Here is a 14,810-nt window from a genome sequence, read left to right as displayed (position 1 = left end):
GAAGGAGGTAAGGTTGGAGAGTGAAGGAGGTAAGGTTGGAGAGTGAGGAGCGAAGGTTGGAGAGTGAAGGAGATAAGGTTGGAGAGTGAAGGAGGTAAGGTTGGAGAGTGAAGGAGATAAGGTTGGAGAGTGAAGGAGCAAAGGTTGGAGAGTGAAGGAGCAAAGGTTGGAGAGTGAAGGAGGTAAGGTTGGAGAGTGAAGGAGATAAGGTTGGAGAGTGAAGGAGGTAAGGTTGGAGAGTGAGGAGCAAAGGTTGGAGAGTGAGGAGCAAAGGTTGGAGAGTGAAGGAGGTAAGGTTGGAGAGTGAAGGAGGTAAGGTTGGAGAGTGAAGGAGATTAGGTTGGAGAGTGATTGAGATAAGGTTGGAGAGTGATGGAGATAAGGTTGGAGACTGAAGGAGGTAAGGTTGGAGAGTGAATGAGGTAAGGTTGGAGAGTGAGGAGCGAAGGTTGGAGAGTGAAGGAGATAAGGTTGGAGAGTGAAGGAGGTAAGGTTGGAGAGTGAAGGAGATAAGGTTGGAGAGTGAGGAGCGAAGGTTGGAGAGTGAGGAGCAAAGGTTGGAGAGTGAAGGAGGTAAGGTTGGAGAGTGAAGGAGGTAAGGTTGGAGAGTGAAGGAGATAAGGTTGGAGAGTGAAGGAGGTAAGTTTGGAGAGTGAAGGAGATAAGGTTGGAGAGTGAAGGAGGTAAGGTTGGAGACTGAAGGAGATAAGGTTATAGAGTGATGGAGATAAGGTTGGAGAGTGAAGGAGATAAGGTTGGAGAGTGAAGGAGGTAAGGTTGGAGAGTGAAGGAGATAAGGTTGTAGAGTGATGGAGATAAGGTTGGAGAGTGAAGGAGATAAGGTTGGAGAGTGAAGGAGATAAGGTTGGAGAGTGAAGGAGGTCAGGTTTGAGAGTGAAGGAGATAAGGTTGGAGAGTGAAGGAGGTAAGGTTGGAGAGTGAAGGAGGTAAGGTTGGAGAGTGATGGAGATAAGGTTGGAGAGTGAGGATCGAAGGTTGGAGAGTGATGGAGGCAAGGTTGGAGAGTGATGGAGGTAAGGTTGGAGAGTGAAGGAGGTAAGGTTGGAGAGTGAAGGAGGTAAGGTTGGAGAGTGAAGGAGGTAAGGTTGGAGAGTGAAGGAGGTAAGGTTGGAGAGTGATGGAGGTAAGGTTGGAGAGTGAAGGAGGTAAGGTTGGAGAGTGAAGGAGATAAGGTTGGAGAGTGATGGAGATAAGGTTGGAAAGTGATGGAGATAAGGTTGGAGAGTGAAGGAGATAAGGTTGGAGAGTGAAGGAGGTAAGGTTGGAGAGTGATGGAGATAAGGTTGGAGAGTGAAGGAGATAAGGTTGGAGAGTGAAGGAGGTAAAGTTGGAGAGTGAAGGAGGTAAGGTTGGAGAATGAAGGAGGTAAGGTTGGAGAGTGATGGAGATAAGGTTGGAGAGTGAAGGAGATAAGGTTGGAGAGTGAAGGAGATAAGGTTGGAGAGTGATGGAGATAAGGTTGGCGAGTGAAGGAGCGAAGGCTGGAGAGTGAAGGAGCTAGTGTTGGTGAGGGATACACAAAGATGTGGTCTAAGAGCCAGGCCTGGAAATTCGAGATGGAGACAGACAGAGAGGAGGTAGAAAGTTGTGGTTCTGTTCGCCGAGCTGGGAATTTGTGTTGCAGACGTTTCGTCCCCTGTCTAGGTGACATCCTCAGTGCTTGGGAGCCTCCTGTGAAGCACTTCTGTGATGTTTCCTCCGGCATTTATAGTGATTTGTACCTGCTGCTTCCGGTTGTCAGTTCCAGTTGTCCGCTGCAGTGGTCGGTATATTGGGTCCAGGTCGATGTGCTTATTGATTGAATCTAGGAATTCCCTGGCTGTTCTCTGTTTGGCTTGTCCTATAATGATAGTGTTGTCCCAGTCGAACTCATGTTGCTTGTCATCTGAGTGTGTGGCTACTAAGGATAGCTGGTCACGTCATTTCGTGGTTAGTTGGTGTTCATGGATGCGGACCGTTAGCTGTCTTCCTGTTTGTCCTATGTAGTGTTTTGTGCAGTCCTTGCATGGGATTTTGTACACTGCATTGGTTTTGCTTATGCTGGGTATCGGGTCCTTCGTCCTGGTGAGTTGTTGTCTGAGAGTGGCTGTTGGTTTGTGTGCTGTTATGAGTCCTAGTGTTCGCCGTAGTCTGGCTGTCAGTTCAGAAATGTTTTTGATGTATGGTAATGTTGCTAGTCCTTTGGGTTGTGGCATGTCCAAATGTGGCATGTCCTCATTCCGTTGGACATGCCACAACCCAAAGGACTAGCCACACTACCATACATCAAAAACATTTCTGAACTGACAGCCAGACTACGGCGAACACTAGGACTCATAACAGCACACAAACCAACAGCCACTCTCAGACAACAACTCACCAGGACAAAGGACCCGATACCCAGCATGAGCAAAACCAATGTAGTGTACAAAATCCCATGCAAGGACTGCACAAAACACTACATAGGACAAACAGGAAGACAGCTAACGGTCCGCATCCATGAACACCAACTAACCACGAAACGACATGAACAGCTATCCTTAGTAGTCACACACGCAGATGACAAGCAACATGAGTTCGACTGGGACAACACTACTATTATAGGACAAGCCAAACAGAGAACAGCCAGGGAATTCCTAGAGGCATGACACTCATCCACAGATTCAATCAATAAGCACATCGACCTGGACCCAATATACCGGCCACTGCAGCGGACAGCTGGAACTGACAACCGGAAACGGCAGGTACAAATCACTATAAATGCCGGAGGAAACATCACAGAAGCGCTTCACAGGAGGGTCCCAAGCACTGAGGATGTCACCTAGACAGGGGACGAAACGTCTGCAACATAAATTCCCAGCTCGGCGAACAGAACCACAACAACGAGCACCCGAGCTACAAATCTTCTCCCAAACTTTGAGGAGGTAGAAAAGCAGTGAGGTTTTCTGAGTATGTTTCCTGAAGTGCAGGACGGGGGTGAATGAAGACATAAGGCTTGGTCGTTAAGTATATCGAAGGCTGAGATAGAGAGATTTTTAATCAGGAAGGGAATCAAGGGTTATGGGGAAAAGATCGGAAAGTGGAGTTGAGGATTATCAGATCAGCCATGATCTCACAGAATGGTAGGGCAGACTGGATGCACTGACTGACCTACATCTGCTCTGCATCTCGTGATATCACACGCTCTCTCCCCCTCTCTCTAATGGACTATATCACACGCTCTCTCCCTCTCTCTCTGATGGACTGTATCACACGCTCTCTCCCCCTCTCTCTGATGGACTATAACACACGCTCTCTCCCTCTCTCTCTGATGGACTATATCACACGCTCTCTCCCCCTCTCTCTGATGGACTATATCACACGCTCTCTCCCCCTCTCTCTGATGAACTATATCACACATTCTCTCCCCCTCTCTCTGATGGACTATATCACATGCTCTCTCCCCCTCTCTCTGATGGACTATATCACACGCTCTCTCCCTCTCTCTCTCTGATGGACTATATCACACGCTCTCTCCCTCTCTCTCTGATGGACTATATCACACGCTCTCTCCCCCTCTCTCTGATGGACTATATCACACGCTCTCTCCCCCTCTCTCTGATGAACTATATCACACATTCTCTCCCCCTCTCTCTGATGGACTATATCACATGCTCTCTCCCCCTCTCTCTGATGGACTATATCACACGCTCTCTCCCTCTCTCTCTCTGATGGACTATATCACACGCTCTCTCCCTCTCTCTCTGATGGACTATATCACACGCTCTCTCCCTCTCTCTCTGATGGACTGTATCACACGCTCTCTCCCCCTCTCTCTGATGGACTATAACACACGCTCTCTCCCTCTCTCTCTGATGGACTATATCACACGCTCTCTCCCCCTCTCTCTGATGGACTATATCACACGCTCTCTCCCCCTCTCTCTGATGAACTATATCACACATTCTCTCCCCCTCTCTCTGATGGACTATATCACATGCTCTCTCCCCCTCTCTCTGATGGACTATATCACACGCTCTCTCCCTCTCTCTCTCTGATGGACTATATCACACGCTCTCTCCCTCTCTCTCTGATGGACTATATCACACGCTCTCTCCCCCTCTCTCTGATGGACTATATCACACGCTCTCTCCCCCTCTCTCTGATGGACTATATCACACATTCTCTCCCCCGCTCTCTGATGGACTATATCACACGCTCTCTCCCCCTCTCTCTGCTGGACTATATCACACGCTCTCTTCCCCTCTCTCTCTGATGGACTATATCACACGCTCTCTCCCCCTCTCTCTCATTTACTATATCACATGCTCTCTCCCCCTCTCTCTGATGGACTATATCACACGCTCTCTCCCCCTCTCTCTGATGGACTATATCACACGCTCTCTCCACCTCTCTCTGATGGACTATATCACACGCTCTCTCCCCCGCTCTCTGATGGACTATATCACACGCTCTCTCCCCCTCTCTCTGATGGACTATATCACACGCTCTCTCCCTCGGACTATATCACACGCTCTCTCCCCCTCTCTGATGGACTATATCACACGCTCTCTCTGATGGACTATATCATATGCTCTCTCCCCCTCTCTCTCATTTACTATATCACATGCTCTCTCCCCCTCTCTCTGATGGACTATATCACACGCTCTCTCCCCCTCTCTCTGATGGACTATATCACACGCTCTCTCCCCCTCTCTGATGGACTATATCACACGCTCTCTCCCCCTCTCTGATGGACTATATCACACGCTCTCTCCCCCTCTCTCTCATTTACTATATCACATGCTCTCTCCCCCTCTCTCTGATGGACTATATCACACGCTCTCTCCCCCTCTCTCTGATGGACTATATCACACGCTCTCTCCCCCTCTCTCTCTGATGGACTATATCACACGCTCTCTCCCTCGGACTATATCACACGCTCTCTCCCTCTCTCTGATGGACTATATCACACGCTCTCTCCCCCTCTCTGATGGACTATATCACACGCTCTCTCCCTCTCTCTCTGGACTATAACACATATTCTATCTCTCTAATGGACTGTACCACACTCCCTTCCTCTCTTTGACAGACCATATTACACACTCCCTCTCTTTTGATGGGACTGTATTACACACTCTCTCTCTGGTGGAGGGTATCACACACTCCCTCTTTCTTTTGAACTATGCCTCACTCTCTCTCTCTCTGACAGACTGTATCACACTCCATCCCTCTCTCTGATGGACTGTATCACACTCCATCCCTCTCTCTGATGGACTGTATCACACTCCATCCCTCTCTCTGATGGACTGTATCACATTCCATCCCTCTCTCTGATGGACTATATCACACTCCATCCCTCTCTCTGATGGACTGTATCACACTCCATCCCTCTCTCTGATGGACTGTATCACACTCCATCCCTCTCTCTGATGGACTGTATCACACTCCATCCCTCTCTCTGATGGACTGTATCACACTCCATCCCTCTCTCTGACGGACTGTATCACACTCCATCCCTCTCTCTGACGGACTGTATCACACTCTCTCTCTCTCTCTGACAGACTGTATCACACTCCATCCCTCTCTCTGATGGACTGTATCACACTCTCTCCCTCTCTCTGATGGACTGTATCACACTCTCTCCCTCTCTCTGACAGACTGTATCACACTCTCTCCCTCTCTCTGATGGACTGTATCACACTCTCTCCCTCTCTCTGACGGACTGTATCACACTCTCTCTCTCTCTCTGACAGACTGTATCACACTCCATCCCTCTCTCTGATGGACTGTATCACACTCTCTCCCTCTCTCTGATGGACTGTATCACACTCTCTCCCTCTCTCTGACAGACTGTATCACACTCTCTCCCTCTCTCTGATGGACTGTATCACACTCTCTCCCTCTCTCTGACAGACTGTATCACACTCTCTCCCTCTCTTTGATGGACTGTATCACACTCTCTCCCTCTCTCTGATGGACTGTATCACACTCTCTCCCTCTCTCTGATGGACTGTATCACACTCTCTCTCTCTCTCTGACGGACTGTATCACACTCTCTCCCTCTCTCTGATGGACTGTATCACACTCTCTCCCTCTCTCTGATGGACTGTATCACACTCCATCCCTCTCTCTGATGGACTGTATCACACTCCATCCCTCTCTCTGATGGACTGTATCACACTCCATCCCTCTCTCTGATGGACTGTATCACACTCCATCCCTCTCTCTGATGGACTGTATTATAATCCATCCCTCTCTCCCATGGATTATACCACACTCTCTCCCTCACTCTGATGGATTATACCACACACACTCTCACTCTCTCTCTCTCTCTCTGATGAATTATACCACACTCTCCCTCTTTCTGACAGACTGTATCACACACTCCCTATCTCTAATGGACTATACCACACTCTCTCCCTCTCTCTGATGGAGTATACTACATTTTCTCCCTCTATCTGAAGGACTATAGCACACTCTCTCCCTCTTTCTGATGAACTTTATCACACACTCTCTCCCTTGCTCTGATGGACTATACCACACACACACACTGCCTCTATCTGATGGTGTGTATCACACTCTCATTCTCTCTGATGGACAGCTACCTGATGTACAGCCTCCTGTTAATACGACAGAACATGATGAAACCATTGACACATTTCTTCTTGAGTTGGAGTGCGCAGCATCTCTTCCTACGTATCTTGCCACGCTTCTGTTTGCTTAATGCAGTTTGCTGTAAAATCTTTCCTCTGCAGTACGGTGTCCAGGTGGTGTCATTGTCCTCTCTGTCATCACTTGAGGACAGCCAACGTTCGCTTTCATCACTGTCCTGGAGGTGACAGTCAGGGAGTCAACTAGCTACACTCCACAGCACAAGTCTAGTTTCAAAAGACGAGAAGTGAGGATTTGCTAAACCTCTATACAGTTACATGGGGGAATGTGAGACTTTTACAAAGCATACGTTCAGGCTGATAAGGAGCACGGTGTATAATTCCAGTCAATTCATTTTAGGAAGTAAGGGAAAGCATTACAGAGGAGATTTACTATTGGTGAGGAGGAATTTCAAATCTGGGGAGAGACTAGAGAAAATAGAACTGTTCTTTTACAGCAGAGAAATTTAAGAGGAGATGACACAGAGATGCTCAAAAGATTGAATAATTTTGATGAGATAAGGGAAAATCTCTTTCTACAATGGCAGGAGAATCAACCTCAAGAGGACACAATTTTAGATAAAAGCAGAAAAGAGTGATGAGGTGCCAATTAACTTTTCATGCAGCAAATGGGATGATTTGGAATGCATTGCCTGAAGATTGGTGGAAGCAGACTCAATGGCAACTTTCAAAAGGAGTGTGGATATATGCATGAAAATAAAATTTAAAAGTCAGCGCTCTTGGGAAAACATGAGACAATGTGCACAGCTCTTTCACTGACCTTCTTCTGTGCTGAAACATTCTGCAGGTGGAATTTACCCCCCTCTGGAAATGGCAAACAGCGAAAATAACTGGGCAAGTAAGCCCTGGAGAGAAACTCATCCTCTTCTCAGTTCTCACCCGCAATTAACTGTTGGGTGGAAAGGTCCATGGATGGGTCTCTTGACTGGCCAAGAACTCAAGAGGCCAATTAATATCTCAAGGTTCTCAACTCACCACTTGCCGGTCAGCTGCCTCTCTGATAGTGGGAAGAGTGGTTAGTTTCCTGACTGGGTCACCTGCATACTGAGTTAGCAGAGGTGAGGCAATCAGACGTCTGCCTAGTAGACAAGCATGGCTTCTGAAAGCCAGTCCCCTACCCACAACAAAGAAGAAAATAATAAGAATTTTGTTCTCACCGCTGGATCCCCAGAGATGTAGGCACGACCAATGGACTTCAGGACCCAGAAGCTGCCAGCCTCTCACTGGTTGGAAATCGCTCGCTTGGTAGCTCTTAACAATCTGAATGCTGGGCAATCTACTGAGTTATCTCGCCAGTGGAAGCAAAGTGTTCATCACCATCTCACCTGCTCACCCCCACAGTAAGAAAAGTTATTAGATAGTTGTGCCCAATAATTCCAAGGCTGAGTGGCATGGTGGCTGAGTGGTTCGCACTGCTGCCTCACAGCGCCAGGGACCCGGCTTTGACTCCAGCATAAGGCAACTGCCTGTCTGGAGTTTGCACATTCTCTCCGCCTCTGTGTGGGTTTCCTCTGGGTGCTCCGGTTTCCTCCTCAATCCAAAGATGTGTAGGTTACGATGGATTGGCCATGTTAAATTGGCCCCACAGTGACCAGGGATGTACAGGATAGGTGGGTTAGTCATGGGAGATGCAGGGTCAAAGGGAGAGGGAAAGTGGGTGGGTCTGGGTAGGATGCTCTTTGGTAGGTTGGTGTACACTCGATGGACCACTGTAGGGATTCTATGATTATCACGAGCAGTGTCTTCCATTCTGTCTCCAAATCATAATCAAGAGCATTTTCCCAGTATTTGAGCCAATCAAGACTTAACAGGACAGGGCTATATTCAGTGGATAACCGTCTAATGGATCAGATGAAAGGTTTGGGAGTTTGATCAGGAAGATATGGAAAGATTTTTCTCTGTAAAGCAGGAACTAGAGGGCATGAGTTAACTGCAATGGGCTGACTGTCCCCATGTTGCTCTGAAAAGATTCTCTGATTATATTACTGAAAAAAGGGGTGTTTAGAATGTGTCTGATTTCATGCAAAGAGTTACTGACTCTGAAACTATTACTGTGTTTAGCTGCTGAAGCTGAGTCAAACTTGACATTTAAGATAAAGGTATTGAAGGAAACAGAGAAAGACTGAGAAATGAGAATGAAAAAGGTGACTCTAATGTGGTGTTGTCACAGGCCTAACCACTATTATCTCAATGACTTTGATCTATGCTAACTAAATGTTCTAAACAGTTTGCAAGGAGTCACTTGTGGTTCACAGAATTGTTACAGCACAGAAGGCAAACATTCAGCCCATATGAGTCTGCAGTGGCTCTCTGAAAAAGCTATATTTGCTTGAAATTCTTTTTTCTCCCCATAGCCCTGCACATTGCTCCTTTTCAGATAATAACTTTTGAACCCTTTTGAACTTCTGATTGAAGCTGCCTCCACCACACTCCCAGGCAGTGGGTGCGATCCAGACCCTAACCACTTGTGGAAAAGCTGTTTCTCATGTCATTTTGCTTCTTTTGCCACTTTGCTTTGAACTGTGCTCTGCTACATAATTCCTCTTGGCACAGGGTGTTCACAGAACTGGGACCAAGACCCATTACTCACTACATGCCTCAGCAGCACATTATTCTGCAATACTATGCAACTCTGTTACACGACTGACAATTCAATTGAATGGAGAATATGTAAAACTCAGTTCATGCAACAAACTTAGGGGATGGTTAAAGCTGTTGAGTCAGTAAGCAAGACTGCGTTTGAACCATGACTGAGAAGTGATATCAAGACACTCACTTCAACAACATAGTCAGCAAATGTATGAATAATCAAAAGCAGAGGAAGGCTAGATGCTGGCCTTTCACTTTAAAGATCCAGGGATGAATCTAAACAGAAATCACTGGAAAAGCTCAGCAGGTCTGGCAGCAAATGTGACATTTCAAGTCAAATATGATTCTTCTTCAGAATAGCCATTTGGATACAGAACTGGCTCAAAGGTAGAAGACAGAGGGTGGTGGCGAAGGTTGCTTTTATGACTGGAGGCCTGTGACCAGTGGTGTGCCACAAGGATCGGTGCTGGGTCCACTGCTATTCATCATTTATATAAATAATTTGGTTGTGAATAAAGAAGATATTGTTAGTAAGTTTGCAGATGACACCAAAATTGGAGGTGTAGTGGACAGTGAAGAAGGTTACCTCAAAGTGCAACAGAATCTTGATCAGATGGGCCAAAGGGCTGAAGAGTGACAGATAGAGTTTAATTTAGAAAAATACGAGGTGCTGCATTTACAAAAGACAAGTCAGGGAAGGATTTGTACACTTAATGGTAAGGCCTTAGGGAGTATTGCTGAACAAAGAGACCTTGGAGTGCAGGTTCATAGCTCCTTGATAGTAGAGTCTCAGGTAGATAGGATAGTGAAAAAAGCGTTTAGTATGTTTTCCTTTATTGGCCAGTGCATTGAGTATAGGTGTTGAGAGGAGAAAGTGAGGTCTGCAGATGCTGGAGATCAGAGCTGAAAATGTGTTGCTGGAAAAGCGCAGCAGGTCAGGCAGCATCCAGGGAACAGGAGAATCGACGTTTTGGGCATAAGGCCCCCTGAAGAAGGGCTTATGCCCGAAACGTCGATTCTCCTGTTCCCTGGATGCTGCCTGACCTGCTGCGCTTTTCCAGCAACACATTTTCAGTATAGGTGTTGAGAGGTCAAGTTGCTGCTGTACAGGACATTGGTTAGGCCACTTTTGGAATACTGTGTGCAATTCTGGTCTCCCTACTACAGGAAAGATGTTGTGAAATTTGAAAGTGTTCAGAAAAGATTTACAAGGAAGTAGTCAGGGTTGGAGGGTTTGAGCTATAGGGAGAGACTGGATACACTGGGGCTGTTTTGCCTGGTGCGTCAGAGGCCTGAGGGGTGACCTTATAGAAGTTTATAAAATCATGAGGGGAGTCGATAGGGTGAATAGCCAAGATCTTTTCCCCAGGGTAGCGTAGTTCAGAACTACAGGGCATAGGTTTAGGGTGAGAGGTGAAAGATTGAAAAGAAACCTAAGCGGCAACTTTTTCATGCAGAGGGTGGTACATGTATGGAATGAGCTGCCAGAGGAAGTGGTGGAGGCTGGTACAACAGCAACATTTAAAAGGCATCCAGATGAGTACATAAATAGGAAGCGTTTATGATATGAGCCAAATGCTGGCAAATAGTCTACATTAATATAGGATATCTGGTCGGCATGGACGAGTTGGACCGAAGGATCTGTTTCCTTGCTGTCCATGTCTATGACTGTATGACCTGAACCCAAATGAGTTCCAAAGAAGAGTCATATTGATGCTAAAAGTGAACTCTGTTTCTCTTTCCACAGATGCTGCCTGACCTGCTGAGTCTCTCCAGCACTTTCTGATTTTATTTCAGATCTCCAGCATCCGCAGCATTTTGCATTCATTTTAGGTTAAATTCTAGTCAGAGTAATGAGCAGTTCAATGCTTGCAACACAATGCCAAGATACTGCTAAAAGGCAGTTTCATTTAGAAAAGACTTAGAATAGGTGAGAGAAATTTAAAAAAATATGTATTTCCATAAATATTTCTCAATTGGTTGCAAGTTTCCATAAAGATAAAGAGGTACATCTGAACTGCTGTCACTGTGATCATGTTAAGGGTGACAGCCAATTTGTGCACAGCAAGTTTCCACAAATAGCAATGAGATAATGATCGATAAATAGGTTTTAATGGTGTGGGTTTTAGGACTTGCCTTTGAAATAGGCTCTTTTAAATGCAGTAAGAGGGCAGGCTCAGCTTTAACATCTCTTCCAAAAGATGGCATCTCAGACAATTCAACATTACTCTGGAATGTCAACTTGCACTCAAGTGGCTGGCGTGGGACTTGAACCAACAACGTTCTGACACAAGAAGCAAGATTTGCACTATTACAGTCTGAAGCTGGCTTGGGTATATTGTTGGGGCAGTTCTGAGGAAGATTTACTCTCCATCTAAGCAATGATGCATCTGACTTGGCAGACTTTGGGACTGGTTTAAAATTACCTTGACCAGCATAAGAATATAACTATACATAAGTGTCTGTACGAAGGAGGGATGATCATGATGGAGTTAGTTACCTCCTGCAGAAGATGTCTCTCCCACTTCTCTAAGCTTGGACAAATCTGGCAGGAATTGTCCCCTGAGGATGTACTGTCAGCTTGGCTGGAGTCTGTTCGACTCGTCTCGCTGTGTGGGAGATAACAGTGGTCAAAAATGAAGGTTGACTGGAATGAGTCACAGGTCATCGGTGGAGTTGCTGGCACAATTTGATCTGGATCGTCCTGGGTAGAGCAAAGCAAGAAAGATATCCATCATCTACAGCACCAGCTCCTTGATGCCATCATGTCCCCGCCCCTAAACACCCACCCCGTACCTCGCAGTGGGAAGCTCAGCTTCTCAATACCTTCCCTTCCTCAGTTTCCCTGAAGACACTGCTTCTAGCTGCTCCCCGGGCGATTTCCCCACGTCACCCCAGTGTCCATTCTTCATGGTGATTATTAGTAGGCAATTTGACAATGGGTAGGTTCACACCCAAATCCCATTTTGTCTTTCCAAATACCCACATCCCAGCAGGAGTCATTAGGAGCGTGAAACCTGCCCAATTTTTTTTCCCGTCTCATTCAGGGTACAAAAGGTACTTTAGATCACAGAATTCTTACAGTGTGGAAGCAGGCACTTCAGCATATCGAGTCTACACTGACCCTCTGAAGATCATCCCACCCAGACCCATCCCCCTACCTTATCCCTGAAATCCTGAATAATCCACTTAGCCTGTACATCCCTGGACACTATGGACAATTTAGCATGGCCAACCCTCCTAACCTGCATACTTCTGGATTGTGGGAGTAACACTCATAGGAAACCCACATAGACAAAGCGAGAAGGTGCAAACTCTACACAGTCACCCGAGGGTGGAATCAAACCCAGATCCCTGGCACTGTGAGGCAGCACGAACCACTGAGTGACCGTGCACCCTACATCTGCGCATACTAAAAATCAATCTCACAACCTGCAGGCTTGAATGTTTCAGCACTAAAACAGTGGTACACACACAACAGAACTTTCAAGTTCATCATGAATCAATAAAACCTGCAACAGATAGATCAAGGACAGTTCCTGATGGGTTTGCCATTCTCCTCTGAGTGAGCTGAATTTGCCCAGAGTAATGACTGGGATAACAATGGACTGGCAAGAGCTCTAATCGATCAGGCCATGTTAATCACCATCCAGGAAAAACCAAATGTGCACAGCAAGATCTCACAAGAATGAGATCGTCTGTTTTTAGCAATGTTGATTGAGAGATAAATATTGACCAGGACACGATGGAGCAGACCCCCGCTCTTTTTCAACGTAGTGCCGTGGAATCCTTTGTGTCAACCTGGAAGGACAGTTTAAAGTTTTGTTTTAAAAACAGCACCCCAAATAGTGCTGCACTCCTTCAGTACAAACTGGAAGTGTCAACCTAGATACGTTCTCAAGTTTCCAAAATGGCACTTCAACCTATGACCTTCTGACTAAGAAGAGAGAGCATCACCCAGACGTCAGTGTCTTCAGAAGAGTAAAGGTAAGGGCTGGAGTTGAGAAGGGGGATTGTGAGATATTGAAAACAAAATGTCGATACTATATTCGAAAAGCTTGCGCCAGTCTCATGGAGTTAGTACCTTCAAAGTGAGATTCCAGTAGCTGTTCAGATATTGCTGGTTTTGACCTGCATTCGGCAGCTTCAAGTCTCCAGGCCTGTTGGCTGGGAGTTCAGGGCTCAGACACACTGTTGCAAACAAGGCTGCAAGGAGGAAAGTTACAAGGTTGTGGCAGGAAATCACAGGTTTGCTTTTCAGTCTAAAATGCGTAAGTCAGTCAGAAAACAAAATGTTAGACGTCAGCAAGTGAAACAGCTCAGAGCATATGCAGTCAGCTTCGGATTATGAGCCCAAATCCCTGGGACTTGAAGTCACAGCTAACTGACTCAGAGGTGAGAGTGCTACCAACTGAGACACAGCTGACACTTACTGGGTAGTCAACCTGTGAGGGAGAACTATCAAGTCCCCTTCTTTGTTTAACTTTTGTTAATGGGATGTGGGTGTCACTGGAAGGGCTGAACTGAGTAGCTTGCAGGAGCAGTTAAATGTCAGCCACGTTATTGTAGGTCTGGAGTCACATGTCGGCCAGACTTGTTAAGGATGGCAGATTTCCTCTCCTTATGAAAAACTAGTCAACTAACTTTTTTATTCTACTCAATCATAGTTTCACGGTCACCATTACTGCGACCAGCTTTAAATTTCAGATTTCATTACCAGTACAGATGAATACCTGAAGACTTCAACAAATTAAAATTAAAATTAAGGTGTGATCAGGTGCACTGCACTGACAAGTCACTGAAAATTTACATCCCTCTTTATCTTTTCCACAAACCTAAGTCAAAATCTTGCAATTCCCCCCCCTAATGCTGTGGGAACGTTAACGCCATATAAAATGCAACAATTCAAGAAGGCTGTGCACTTGCAAACCCCAAAACTGCCTTTTATGACCAAACCATTATTGTCCTGAGAAGGTGTCCACCTCTTGACAGCAAGGTATCAAGAGACTAGGATCATAGAATCCTTACAGTGTAGATAGAGGCCATTCAACATCCCACCCAGACCCAGTCTCCCACCCTAAACCTGTAACCTCACAAAGGGATTTTACCATAGCTAACCCAACCACCCCTGGATACTATGGGGCAATTGTTTTTTAAGCATAGCCAATCCACCTAACCTGCACATCTTTGGATTGTGGAAGGAAACTGGAGCACGCAGAAGAAACTCACAAAGCACACGGGGAGAACATGCAAACTCCACATAGACAGTTGCCTAAGGGTGGAATCAAACCTGGATCCCTGGCGCTGTCCTGTCTTAGAGGATGTCCGTGTCCTCACACAAAGGGCAGGTAAAAGGTGTGAGTTCCAGGTCAGTTAGCTGGATAGTTGATTTGTGATACAGAATAACACCAAAAATATGGGTTTAATTAATATGTAGCAGCTGAAGTTATCATGAAGAACTGCCTGCTCAACCTCACCCCTTACTTGAGGCATCATGACCTGCAGGTTAAACTCATCACTGGTTATTTCTTTCGAGTAAGAGAGCAGTCTATAGTGCCTTTCACTTTA

At 46.2% G+C, this 14,810-nt stretch overlaps 1 protein-coding gene across 6 annotated transcripts in view; it reads right to left on the bottom strand.

Moving 5' to 3' along the window:
- meiosin (meiosis initiator) overlaps positions 1–14,810 on the bottom strand; it is an 82,059-nt gene that overhangs the window by 5,693 nt on the left and 61,556 nt on the right. For 5 of the 6 annotated variants that reach the window (XM_087984125.1, XM_087984128.1, XM_087984129.1 and 2 more), the window contains 3 exons: positions 13,327–13,448; positions 11,743–11,946; positions 6,588–6,811 (listed from right to left, as the gene is read on the bottom strand). In XM_087984125.1, the coding sequence (XP_087840251.1) occupies positions 6,588–6,811; positions 11,743–11,946; positions 13,327–13,448 (550 nt within the window). The remainder of the gene's footprint in view (positions 1–6,587; positions 6,812–11,742; positions 11,947–13,326; positions 13,449–14,810) is intronic. The other variant, XM_087984131.1, reaches the window with a different exon arrangement.

This window comes from Chiloscyllium plagiosum, unplaced genomic scaffold, assembly GCF_037043375.1.
Source record: "Chiloscyllium plagiosum isolate Xiang-an unplaced genomic scaffold, Cpla_swu_hap1 HiC_scaffold_47, whole genome shotgun sequence".
Lineage (NCBI taxonomy): Eukaryota > Metazoa > Chordata > Chondrichthyes > Orectolobiformes > Hemiscylliidae > Chiloscyllium > Chiloscyllium plagiosum.
Note: the sequence above shows the minus strand (reverse complement) of the source record. Positions and strands in the feature narration are given on the sequence as shown.